Source organism: Sitophilus oryzae, unplaced genomic scaffold, assembly GCF_002938485.1.
Source record: "Sitophilus oryzae breed Bouriz unplaced genomic scaffold, Soryzae_2.0 scaffold_1494_pilon_pilon, whole genome shotgun sequence".
Lineage (NCBI taxonomy): Eukaryota > Metazoa > Arthropoda > Insecta > Coleoptera > Curculionidae > Sitophilus > Sitophilus oryzae.
This window is the reverse complement of record NW_022146163.1, coordinates 4,556,198-4,570,675: the sequence shown is the minus strand read 5'-3', so window position 1 is coordinate 4,570,675 and position 14,478 is coordinate 4,556,198. Positions and strand designations below refer to the sequence as shown.

Genomic DNA, 14,478 nt, shown 5'->3' with positions numbered 1-14,478 from the left:
AATAATATAATGTTGATTTAATAAAATTTTACTGGCATCCTTCTGAGGTATAAATCAGATTAAAAGGACATTGTTTTTTTAATAATTGTTTGTTTTGTAAACATTTTTTGAAGACAATACAGTTTTGAACGGGCTGTGCGATATAAACAAGGATCTTACTATTATTTGAGGTTAGAAAGTATTTAAATAATAGAGGTGGGTTGTGAAATCGCTGTCCGCTACTTTGTCACAGCTCCACCAACGTCGCAGTATGTGACTGCTCCAGTTCCAAGAAAATCGCAGTGACATTTCGGAGCAGTTTACAAGTTTAGGACATCTGCGCTCGTGAGTAGCAATAGGAGCAATAGCAGGCAATAGTGTAAATTCTGAAAATGCTCCTAGCCCCGTCGCCCGGTCAGACTGTTCCAGTCACAGTCGTCGCAGGTCGCAGTCGACTGGAGCATAGTATATTGAGTATATTCTGTGTACTGGAGCTGTTGGGAGTTTGGGAACGGGAAACGTAGCAGCGTTCGCTTTTTCTTTCATGAATCTAAATAAGATATTTATGTATTATATATTAATCACAAACAGATGTTTTTGACAAAGGTAATTTTTAACTTGTTAGTATGTTTATTTGTTAGTTAATTTTGTATCTGTGTTTTGTTGTATATCCTAAATCTTTTATTTGATCTTATACATTCATATAAGTTTTATTATTTATATCTATTTTTAAGGTCTGATGATGGCTAAATAGCCGAAACCGGTCACTAATAAAGATTTTTTTGACAGTTTCGACTTTGAATTGAATATAACATTAAGTTTTTACCATGGGCCACCACTCTGTGAAAATGAACAGACTCTTTAAGATATTTATAGCAAAGTGCTTGGTACTTAGAAACACTCAAATTCTTCTGAATAGACTAAAAAAATATAGCAACATCTATCAAACTAAGACATCAGTATAGTACCGTACAGCCGCGATTTTAAGAGCTCTAGGGGCCCGTAGTTCGGAAAAGTTCGAATCTTGTTCGCAAGGGCCCGGGAGGCTTGGGGCCCGTCGGTGACTTACCCCGATTGCACAGACGTTAAAATCGCCACTACTGATCGAAATAAAAAACGGCGTCCAGTTGGCTTGGAAATGACAATCGATAACATTCCCCATAAATTTTACATATAAAATGCCAGCAATCTTCATTTCATAGCTATCGCTGACGCCGTTTTTCGATCATACGATATAAATAAATAAAAGTAGACGATGATGTTGCCTATCATAATCACACCTATAGTCCTGTACTTTTTTAGTAAATGCAACGAACGGTGCCGAACACCGAGTGCGATTTTTCGGAGCAATTAACCTATAAAACTACATTTTTAATTTATAGGTTAATTGCTCCGAAAAATCGCTGCTACTTGTCACAGTGCTTTTATTGGAGCAGTCGCAGAGCGTAGCAGCTCCACAAAAATCGCAGACTGGCCCACCTCTATTAAATAATATAAAATATAATCAAAATCATTTTTCATCATAAATTATAGAGGTACTTACGTGTTTTGATATTATTATCAGGTTCTATCGGCGGGTCTTTGCAAGAGTTGAAATCTAAAAATACAAAAATACGTTTACATCTTAGTTGTATTTACGAATAAAGTATTTGTGTGTAATTTCTGACTTACCAGTTAACTGAATAATCGCATTAAATACATCCAAATGGTAATTTAATATTGTAAAAAAGCAAAATTGTTTTAAATCACTTGCCAGGACAGCCCGGCCAGCTTCTTTGTTGACAAAATGGCCGCGGTATCATGATTTAAGCAATGTGAGTGACAAAGAAAGCCAATGCCTGGCAGATGTTGCTTTCTTTGTCGTTGGTCCTGGCACGTTTAAATTTGACTGTTGCCTGTTTTCCCATACAAGTGACACCCCCGTGATTAGCTCTTTCAAAGTTTCCTAGAGTTATTCTTAGTTTGCTATCTATATTGAATGATCTTCTGTCAAATTGTATAATTATTTTGGAAGTTAAGCCACGTGACTATACGTGTATAATTTTTTGAATTTATTATTTATACTTTATTTTGTACAGGGTGTTTCAAAACATATGTACTATCTCTCGTTTGACGATTTTTCACGTAAAAATAAGATTTATTTTTTATATCAACATAGGTCCGATTCTGCTTTGTTTCGTATGCTAAGGTGGTTAAAGTCTTAATTTTTTTTTCGATTTATTATTTATTTAAGTGCTTTTAGTGATTCAAATGAAATTTTGAAAGTAAAAGTTACTATAAGGGCTACATAATAATTTTTTGCTAAAAATATGTATAAAAATGTCTTATATGTATAATAGAATAGATTGACATAGCATATGTCAACTTTTGATATTTTCGCTTAAAACAATTGTGTTTTAAATTTTAATCTAAAGTTCCATGGCTGGTTTTAAAAACACTAATTTTTAATCAAGGAACCTTGGAAAATAGATTTGATCCTCTAATAGTTTTTATTTAAGATTAAAAGATGCTCAAATCGTATTTTTAATCATATCTCAATTTTTCAAATGGAACGAGGGTGGGTCATTAGCATATTTGGAAAAAGCATTTTTTTACGAATAATTTGATACCACACACTTGGTATTTCGAGTCAAATTGTCGTTATGAATCGCATGTTGCAATTTCAAATAAACCATATTTGAAAATGTCAAAAGTTGACATATGATATGTCAATCTATTCTATTTTTCTAAGTAACAAAATATCAAGGGTGCCATTTAAAAATCAAAAGTTGTAGTCATTTCCGGTGAAACAGGAAGTGACCGAAAACAATTGAATACGTCAATCAATCCTAATTTACGTCATGTACTAACATCAATGCAACCAAATCTTGATTTTTTATCTGAAAAGTTATAGGGGTGAGCCACTTTTGAGACGCACCCGGTATTATACGCATAGAATACGCTACTGAAGCGTATTCAAAGCAATTATTATAACTTATTATTTATTTTTATTAGAATTGTATATTGTTATAACAATTTTAATATAAATAAAACAACAAATTATTGAGTCTACCCCATGTCTACCCTACATCAGATTTTTATACGTTTTGAATAAAATTAGAACGGCACTGATAAACCGGAATTTAAGTAGGCTATTTTAGGAGCCCGATTTTTGATATGCCCTCCCTTATTATTTTATTCAAAGCACGTGTATGTATATTAACAGTAAAATTCTCAGTAACAGTAAAAATAGAAATCCTATAGTCTGTCTAACGAATGAATATTGACAGTGACAAAATTGTTATTTGTCCTTTCAACTAAAAATAAATTGTTTTATTTTCTGTCAGATTTTGAAAGTCGTCTGTCGAAATAGGTCAATCTCTCGCTGGTTAGCTTTATATTACATTGTATATAGAAATTTGTAATATAAAAAATATCATCCGTGTTATGTTATAGATGATGGAACTTAATTCCGAGTTAAACAAAAACTTGATTCAAAAAGAACTTAAAGCAAGTTGTAAAAGTAGTACTTGTAATCGAAGTAGTGATCAGACGTCTAAAAGCCAAGAGATTTGCGATAGTTGTCCATGTGAAGTTGAGTTCTACCACAGAATGATAGATATGCTCAAAAAATCGGTAAGTATTATTAGCTTTATTAAAGATTTTTACTGCAAATATTAGGATATAAAATGTAAATACAGTTAACCACGAATTGTAGAGAGGGTACTGTTTCGGAAAGAATAAAATCTATCAACGTAGCCCGTTTGATAGAACTGTATAATCGAAAAAAATGACGTCAAGTTGACCTAACCATATATTTTTACATTAAAATGACAGCGATCTTCGTTTCCAAGTTAACTCTGACGGCTTTTTTTCGATCGTATTATATTCAAGTGTACATCTCCTTACACAATACTTAAAAAAAGGGAAAAAGATAAAAAAATTTTATTTATCTAGAGCAGATTTTTTTAATGATCATTTTTATGATCATTTTTCTTATAGAATAGTAACAACAGATGACATTTCAAAAATGATAGAAAATACAATCTACTTTTGAATTGATATGACAGAATAGCTTTCATTGTCAGGTATTAATGTACATGGACCCAGTGGCGGCTCGTGGGTAAAAAAGTAGGTGAAGAGTTAATTATTTAAATTGCGCCGCGGGCGAAAATTTTTTTGGCGCATTCAACACTTTGTCAACATTTTTTAAAATATCATTTGAAATTTTGCTGCATTCACCGTTTTGTCAACATTTTTTTTGTTATTATTTATACAATAATACCTATAATATTTTCGTTTTAGTTTGTGCTAAAACGCACTAAGTAAAAAGAGATACAACCAGTTTTTGATAAACACATTATTTTGCATTCCAGTGAAAATTTAATTAAATTTACTTAAATTAAATATAATAAACATTATATACAGTGCCCACCATAAAGTTGGATCCATATGGACGTTTTTTTTATATTAGAGTTTTAAAAAATCTTTTTGTGGCAATCACTTCTGCTTTGAAAACAACTTAAAATGCACCAAGCCAAAGTTGACAGCTAACATCTGGGAGCTGTCAAATACAAAATATTTAAAATTTTTAAAAATTAAAAATTAATTAAATTTATTATTTTTAAATGTTAAATTATTATTATTATTATTAAAGGATTAAATTATTATTATTTAAAAAAAAGTGACTAACAAAATTATGTTTCAACTTTGACTTGGTGCATTTTAAGTTGTTTTTAAAGCAGAATTGATTGCCACAAAAAGTTTTTTTTAAACTCTAATACCAAAAAAACTGTCCATATGGATCCAACTTTATGGCGAACACTAATTATTGAATGGCTTCCCCGAAAAACGTTGTAACAGACATTTTTTCAAAATAGAGATTTCAGTGAAATAAGGTTGTAATTTTCGTATAGGTATAGCGTTTTTTCCTCGTTTTTTTCACTGAAATTTCGATATTGAAAAAATTGTTGGTTACAACCGAGGAGCCATTCAATTATTATTCAATTATTACATTAATTATTATTACATTAATGTTTACTAAGCAATATTAACGAAAATAAATTTGACTTATTACTAACCTTACTAATTTTTGTAAATCAGCTCAATTTTTCTGTTCTTTATTGATGCAAACTTATCAGTAATATCGTCATTTAATTAATGTATATATTAATGCATATTCATTAAAGCCTATTTAAACGAACATTTTCATTAAAATTAAACTTATAGAGTCTAACGTTTTTTTTCTAAAGCATCGGCTATTGTATTTTGATTTTTTTTAAATTTATTAGCATTAACTGACATTTTAAATGTTCTGCAGAATCCCCGTGTTTATGCAAAGATCTTGTTATATTTACGAAATCAGTGAACCCTTCTTTATTCCAAATGCCATGTTTATTAGAAAATATATAGGAAACACGACCAACAAAATATTTTTTGTAAAACAATACTACTACATAGCCAATTAAAATCAGAAAACCAAGAAGACTTAAATTTAATATAAGATTTACCACTTTTTCTTATTTCTTTTTTGCAATTTATGGTTAAAGTTTCAGTTGGTCGCCCTTGAGATAAAACATGCCTCTTATCTTCATCTGTCCACCGTCTGAAGGGAGTTTCCAATAAATTGCACACCAAGTCATTAATTGTGTTCATTTTTTAACACATACACACACACACACACACACAAATCAGTGTTGAAATACAACAACAAAACAAACAGCAAAAATCGGCAAAAATTAACAAGTTAAATCAACAAAAGCCATTAACAATAACACCAATAAATAACAACAACAACTGGGCGGGGGGATTTACATCTGCCGCTAGGTTGACGTCACGTTACCATGGAAACCGTGCAGCCGCTTGCCTCAGAAATAGAAACATTTTCACTTGCATTTCTGGCTTGTAGGCACTTGCGAGCCTATAATGCTACTTTTTCGGCTTATTAACGGAATTCGGAATTAACGATACGATGGGCCTATTATGCAGAAGTCCGCCACATTTTATTATTTAGATACATGTAAATATATTAAACTAAATTAATATTTTAAGCAGTAAAGTTTTTTCTTTAATTTGAGTATTATTTCGGGGAAGTGCCCCTTCACCTACTGCACCTGACGAGCCGCCACCTGCATGGACCTTTAAATAATAACATAAAATAATCTCAGAAAAACCCAACAAATTAGCAAAAATTCAAGTCAAATAAAACTGTCAATAAATTGAGTGTTTCCTTCTGTAATGCTTGAATATTTTTATGAGACTCCTTCCTCAAGTCTTTTTAAGTAGTCCCTGAAAGTATTGGACACACTATACCGGGTTTTTCCCAAAAGCAACTCACCCCTATAACTTTTTAATTTTTTTAGATAAAAAAACCAGATTTGATTTGTTAATAGACATAAATCAGGATCGACTGACGTATTCAGAAAAACTTTTTTGTTATTGACATTTGTGAGCAAAATACATTCATTATATAAATTTTTGCCTGTTCTAAAATGGTTAATCCCGTTTATAATCTTGCAAATTTCCATATAGTTTGAGAGAAAATTTAAAAGGACATAAAAATAGGGTTGAATATTCCTCGTCCTAAAAATCAAAACGCGTTTCTATGGTAATTTAATTTCGTGATGATTTTCATTCTTTGGTAGATTGTTATTGATAGAATTTTAGTTAACCTGATAGTTTTTGTAGTTTTAAAATGTTAAAAAAGCAGAAAGTTAGAGAAAGTGTGATAATACTTATCGGAAACTGTGATACTTTAACAACAGTAAAAAATATGACGTTAATCAAAATAATAATATCTATCTATCAAAGAATGAAATCGAAAATATATTACCATAGAAGCGCCTTTTGATTTTTAGGACTTTTTTAGGAAGGTTTAGGAACAATGTTTAGGTTTATTAGGGACTTTTTTAGGAGGATATTTAGAAACAAGCAAACTTTTTTATGAAGAAAGCATTTTTCTCAAAATTCCAATAATAAAACAGTTTTCCGCTTGTAAAGACAATCCGGAGACATATTGTATAAGTATATTAAATATATTTTTTTTGTAAGAATAGACCGTATATTATGTTCTTACTATAGATACTTGAAATCAGGGTTGGAAAAAATCATGATTTTTTAAAAAAATCAAAAAAATCAGATTTATTTGATTTAAATCAGATTTTTTTGATTTTAATTCAAAACAATATTTAAATCGGATTTCCAAATGACTAGGACTTATTTCCAATTAAAGTCCTATCCTAAATGGCTAAATCTTTATAACTCTGTCCGTTATCGATAACATTAATAATTCTAGGGTGCGTTTGTCATTTTTCCACATCGGTCACCAATATATTTCGCAAAAAAGTTGCTCGCTTCAGATCAAAAGGATTTTTTTTCAAACGTCTCAAGAGTATTAATTTTAACGCCTAGGTATAAAAGTAAAGCACTGTTACGCCTAAGCACAAAAGTACAAAAATATATTATTAAACTGATATTAAGTGTCAAATTCAACGAGTGTACAAATTAAATTGTTGCTTGATTACTGTTTATATTATTTGCAATATTTGAAATTGATTAAAAATGATTTGTAATGTTTTAAAAAAATAGTATGCAAGTTCTATTAGGAGTAGTAAAAATGTACTTTTTGTGCTTCTTTGTAACGTCGGAATAGCTTTACGATGGTCCTTCAAAGGAGTATAATTCATCAAAAACAGTATAATTTTTACTCCTAATAAAACAATACACTATTGTTCGGAAATACTCTTAAGTCGAGAATGAAATTAGTATTATCTAATGTCAAAGTGTAAAATACTTACTGAGGATCAAAATGTCGGTAAGAATTTGGAAAAATACAACCATTTCAAAAAAAAATAAAACAACATATTTCCTGACAACGATTATTATAGATTCTTGTGAATGAAGATATAGTATATCAGAAGAACCTAGTTCTGCACTAGACTGCGAATGATATGTATTCAAACAGCGAATTTTTGTCACTTATACATAAATTTTAAAATAAATCTCCGCGTTTATTGGTCTAATGGATTCACACGAAATTACTTAAAAAATCGGTCCAACATTTAAATTGATGAATAGATTTTTATATAGTTTTATAACATTTACATGCAATTACTTTTCGATTTATTATCTGTTATATCTTTTATAGAAATATTTTTTATAGTTTTCTAGGACACATTTTTATAACTTTTACAGTTATTTTTTGATTTATAATAAAGTTTTAATAAAATTATTTTTTTGATTTAAATCAATGATTAAAATTACAAAAATCACTTGATTTAAATCACGATTTAAATCATGATTTAAATCATTTGATTTAAATCATGCCAACCCTGCTTCAAATATTTTTTGATAAAAATTACTTGTGCCAATATAGATGTTAATTACATGAATTAATGAACATATTGTCTCCACCTTAAATATGTCTAAGCGATTCCTTGAGAAACCTTGAAACCCCTTATATACAGGGTGGTCCGAACTGTATTCCGAAAACTTCGGCAGCATATTCCTCAGATTAATATTTTTGCTTATCCAAAATAAGCAAAAAAGTTCATATAAATCTGAATTAAAACGCTTAGTTTCGGAGATACAGACTATACAGAGTGTATAAGTTTCATTTTTATTTTGATTTTTTCCAAATAATTTCTAAAGTAACGTCAATGTTTGGATGAAAATTGGTGTGTGGGAGTTTTTTGACATATAAATTTGATTTTGATGTCAATATGACTCCTACTTGTAGAGGTTATGTCAATGACGACAGATATTGATAACTTCGACTTTAAATATCTCGAGAACCATTACTCGTAGCGATTTTTACCAAGAGACTTTTTTGATGTAAAAAACGTCGTAAATGTATAATTTTTTACTCAGTAGTTTTAGCGCTCCCTACAAGTAGGAGTCATATTGACTTCAAAATCAAATTACTCATGTCAATAAACTCCAAGATACCAATTTTCATCCAAATATTAACTTTACTTCAGAAATTATATGAAAAAATCGAAATAAAAATTAAATTTCTACACCCTATATCTCCTAAACTAAACATTTTATGACATACATTTATTTATACGGACTTTTTTACTTATTCTTATCTGCAGGATATGCCGCCGAAATTTCCATAATACAATTCGGAACATCCTGTATTACAGAAATGTAAATAATATAAATTTTACTATAACTATTTAACTGTTTGTAGGTGATTGATTTGAAACGTTTGCTGAACGAAACCGAAGAGAAAAATACCAATTTAGAACAAGAAGTAAAACAGAAAGACGTACAAATATCCGATCTTAAACAAGCAAATGATGAACTGAACCAACAGATTCAACAATCTGATTCGAATGACGCAAACATATCGAATCTCGAAAAAGAAATCGATCGTCTGAAGCAGGAGTTGGAAGTTAAGACGTCACAGCTGGACGATGTAAAAAAGACCGCTCAGGAAATCAACGGTTCTAAATGTATCCAATTGGCTTGTGCCCAAGAGGAAATGGCGAGTTTGAAGACTGAAATAAGCAATATTTTGAATAGGCAATATAGCTTAAAACGTGAGGTAAGTTATTGCAGAACATCTGAATTTAATGCTTCTTCTTGAGAAAAAAACGGATCGTCATAGACTTGAAATTTACACACAAAAACTTTGCCGGGTTTCTTATTTGATGTTAAGGCTTAACCCTATGTATTACTTTATAAACAAAATTCTCAATAGATATAGGCTTGGTGCATTTCAGTTGATTTTAAAAATTCCGACCGCAGCGCTCGATACGGCAGTAATCAGAAGTTTTCGATCAGTATTTCACGCAGTTCCGATGTTGATCGCTTTGAAATATTATTAAAATCGTGGCTTTGTCATAATATTTAAGTATTTTAGTTTTTAATAGTGCAGTTATTGAAACTATAAAACACTCAGGTACGAGATTTGTGTGATATAACGCTGTTTTGGGTAGTAAAAATTAAGTGAAAACAAATCCGAACTGGGCGTCGGCGTCGCTTTGTGTTGTGACAATTTCAAATTAATGTTAATAAAGTTATCGAAAAAATGTTAACACGTTAAGGAGGGCGTAATTACGTGGTTGTTGGGTGCAATAACATTCAATAACTCAACTTTCCCGGATATTCAACTCCCGAAACAATATTTTATAGCTTCATAACTTCTCACACCGATTTGACCAAAAGCAAAAATGGATTCAAGCGGCTCGACGAAACAAGTGAGTAAACAAACTGCTCGTTACATAATCAAAATATTAAATAGGCATACACTATGAGAGGATAAATTATAATTTGCAATATTAATGGTATACTTGTTTTAATCAACTAGTGCTTTTTTAATGAATGTCTTCTAAAATTACAATTATGTACCTTTAGAAAAAATTGTTATAACCGAAATAGCCCCAGTTATGCCTCCGCTAGCAAAATCGATACGTAAAACCATACTAGCTACCGTCGTTGAACTCATTTAAAAAGTTTTATTAGATTGAATAATAAATTATATTACAAATTAGATTTTCTGAAGATATCAAAATATTTACTTTTTTATTTTTATTTTTAGAATTTTCATAAATTATACTTCCTAACATTTTTAGAATAATTATAGAATAAATTTTTCGTATACTCGCTATTTAAACCCTTGTATTTGTATATGCCGGTTGTTTACGATTTTCTCCGATAGTGGCAGCACCGGCGGAGAATGCACCAAGCCTATATGCTGAATATGCGTAACGTGCAAATTTCGGTGCTTGTTATCTTTTTTCGTTGATCAGATTTAGTCTACTGCGTCACCTGATTGCTTTGTTTACTACTGCTCGGACTGTTAGATCTAATTGGTGAAACCTTTGCCGCCTGCACACTCGGTGTATTAAGGAGGATTTTCAATCATGCGACGACGCACTGATTGGTCATTGTTTTTTCGCACCATCTCCGTTTTCCACTCAAAAAGTGTCTAAAAATACAATTAAAAGTAATAGAATATCTTAGTAACAGCTTGCAGTAGTCAGTGGTATCCATTAAGGTCCGTCCGAACCTGGATTTTTAGTCTCGGCTGAGAACGAGACCGAGTCACGATGCAATACTTATTTAATGGTTTATTATATGAAAAACATCTAATAATAATGTATAATCAGAATCTAACGTAATGTTACACGCTAAAAAAGTAATTTTTCAGCATTGTATCCTTTCAAATTATTCCGTGTTTCATCATATTCTTTCTAAATAGTTGTTTGCTAGAGACGCTTTTTTTTTAAGCTGTTAGTTTCAGAACTTTGTATGGAGATGAATAATTACAAACAACAATTTTACTTGTTAGTAGGTTATACGAGTAATTCATATAAAAGCACAATTCTGTTGAAGTAATAAGTCACTAACGTTTAACATTTCGTTCAATGTTTATTTAGGTGATTCTTCATCCGTCCGGGAAGCGTATTTCCATAATATACCATGTAGAAAGCATAGAGTCTCTAAGCCCCACCTCCAAGCTTATTTCAGCATTGAAGATGTCTCTAACGCGGTATAGAATGGAATAGGATAATGCGCCAAATGCGGTATAGTATGTAGTAGGCTTGATCTGACTTCTTGATCTAACTTCGTGCAGTTTGCGCCCGTTGCGAATTGTAAACAAGCATTAGGTGCATTAGGAAACAGTATGTTAGAGATTATGTTAAAGTTAAAAATATAAAACATGAAGTGAAATTCTCGATATGTGTAGTGCCTCAGCTTCACAAGAGTCAACAACTGGCAATTCACAAAAAAATAGTGCTGTAAGTAACGCTACACTTATATTTGTCGGGCCTCAATGATTTAGGGAAGATAGATCAGCATTTTTTATTGAAAACAAATATGGAAAAAATATTAGGTTTAACATAGAACACGATTTAATAATATGGTCACATCATAAATATTGATACAGAACGGTAGTTAGAAACAATTCTCACAAATATTTTTATTCTAAAGAACTTATGGTTCACGCTCGCAAGAAAGGCTTATCAGGAAGTCCATCAGAAGAGAACAGACTAAAAAAGAAAAAAATGGTGCTTGAGCATTGAGAATAAATATCACAGAAAATACTCCAAATGCCAAAGCAGGGGCGGATACAGAAATTTATTTTTGGGGGGAACCAAATAAAAAGTAATGTAGAATATGCTTTTTAGTGCGCCATTTTTAACCCAAAAGTCTCATATTTAACCCAGTTCATAGATTTTAAGGGGGGCGCGGGCCCCTCTGTATCCGCCACTGTGTAAAAGGACATTGGTATTTTAATGCTTAAAATTAAAGCTGAGCATTGCAGTTTAACAGGAAATAGCCATTTTTTTTATTATTTTTTGTTAAGTGTCTTATATTTTAATGAAATTAATCATTAATTAATAATTAAGTAAAAATAATTAATAAGTAAGTAAAGATAATATAACATTATTTAATAAATAAATGCTATTTTTGTTGATATTTTGTTTGATTTATATTTGTAGTCATGTTTTTAATATAATGATAAAGAATAAACATATACTATTTTACATAAATGAATATTACTGTTTATACTATCAAAGGTTTCGCTAGTAATGCGACTACGAACTATACCCGATTTTCGGTAATCCGGGAATCTACGTAAAACACATTATGACAATTTCACAATAATTATTGACAGCAAGCTAAGGTCGTCCGATTCAATTTTTATAATACTGTGTCACTTGAATGCAACGCCTACTATTTAAAAAATTGTAGAAAAAAGGCAGTTATTGGACACAAATTAACTGAAAATGTAGGTTTTGCGCAAAGTTCGTTTTACAGCCCCTCGAAAGACACTCCGAATATGTTTTTTTTTGTTAGTTTTATGTGGTTTCCTCTTAACTAATATGTTTCCAATCTAATGTTATTGTCATAAATGCTAACTGTGGATGTTATTTTTTGCAACTTGGTTTGGACATATTGCCTACTGTTCGTCGATAGGTGGCACGATAAGTTCAAAAATAAGCTAATTTGACGATCTTGAGCAGTCTCGGCCGTAGCCGATAATCTCGGCGTTTTTATGCCGAGAACGAGACCGAGAACTCGGCCTGATTTTTCTACAAGAATGATTGTAATTAATGAGCCTAATAATTAGCTTAGAAAACAAGAAACTTGTCATTTCTAACCAGAATTTCTCTTAAGGGCGATTCCATGATTACTAACGGGACAAACTGAACGAAAAATAGAATGTTTTCGAAAAATATTTATATCTTATATCGTTCATATAACAATGACCTTGTAATATTTGTTAGCAATGATTTTAAGTAATAATTTGCCAAAAAGATATTACTTGAATATTTATTAAATTGGCGGAAATATTACAAAAACATGTGTTTACTAACGGGACAAAAAAAACTTAATAAAATAATTCAGAGAGACAGACCTGTGAATTTGAACGCCTGACACAAAATGTAAAAATATAGGATGGTCAAGGTCCCACCTAAAAAATAGTTAAGCATATTACTCTCATTTACTTATCAGGTGTATAGGTTCTTGGTGGTAATTTATGTTTACTAACGGGACATTACTAACGGGACAGTTTTTTCCAACAGGATATATTATTATTTTTAAAACAATAAATTCAAAAATTACCTAATTTAATGCAATCAAATAATATCAACATATAGGAAAAACTGTCAAAGCCTAATCCTTAACCTAAAAGCACTTCAAAATTGTATTTTTTTCTGATCTCGGTATTTTTTAATCAATATATGGTGCTAATCAACGGATTTGAAATAATGTGAGCTTGCTATCAACTAACAGGAAAAGGTTAAATCAATTTCCTTACATTTACTGCATTCGTTCAGCATGCAAAATCCCTGTGTAAATTGCAGGATATTTCAGAAATCAAACTTTTGTGGTCTTTAGGAAAAGTTGTGATGTTTTTCTGAAGAACTTCCAAAATGTAAAAAACGTTTGCATGATATTTGCACACACACACATTATGTGGCATTGCGCTGCTAAGCAGGATGCATGATGGTCTGGGCTCATAAAATTAACTTAGTTTTATTTTAGTATTTGGATTCTCTTCTGTAAAAATCTGGAAGGCTTCTTTTATAGTAAGATACATGTATGTATCTTTTTGTAACGTATTCGACATGATCGCCTCTTTTTATTTTCACCCGGTCTTTCATTCTAGGAGACACCCTGCTGATATCCTCTCGTAAATAAAAATTTCGAATTTTTTCAATTGTCTCCTGTGATAATTTGCGTTTGTTATCAATTGACGGACTGGTAAACTTGCTAATATTTTGTATTTTTAAACTTGCTTCAATTTTTTCCAGAATTTTTCTTAAAACGACCACTTTCTTATTTTTATCTAAAGGAAGTGATTTGTTTGCCGCTCTTACAGCTTTTCCAAGGCGTTGAGCCGTGTTATAGGGCAATATGTTTTTCATTAATGTTCAGTTCCACTTTCAATGCGATATTATTTTTGGCCAAATCTTTTAGTTTTTTCCTGTATTTTATCTGATTTTTAGCATAATTTTTCAAATAATTTTGTTTTAAATTTTCATTTTCATAAATCTT

The 14,478-nt window shown here is 30.8% G+C and overlaps 1 protein-coding gene across 9 annotated transcripts in view; it reads left to right on the top strand.

Moving 5' to 3' along the window:
* Positions 1-14,478, top strand: part of LOC115877536 (myosin-11-like) — a 100,638-nt gene that overhangs the window by 72,628 nt on the left and 13,532 nt on the right. For 8 of the 9 annotated variants that reach the window (XM_030893765.1, XM_030893768.1, XM_030893771.1 and 5 more), the window contains 2 exons: positions 3,415-3,594; positions 9,152-9,508. In XM_030893765.1, coding sequence (XP_030749625.1) covers positions 3,415-3,594; positions 9,152-9,508 — 537 coding nt within the window. The remainder of the gene's footprint in view (positions 1-3,414; positions 3,595-9,151; positions 9,509-14,478) is intronic. The other variant, XM_030893766.1, reaches the window with a different exon arrangement.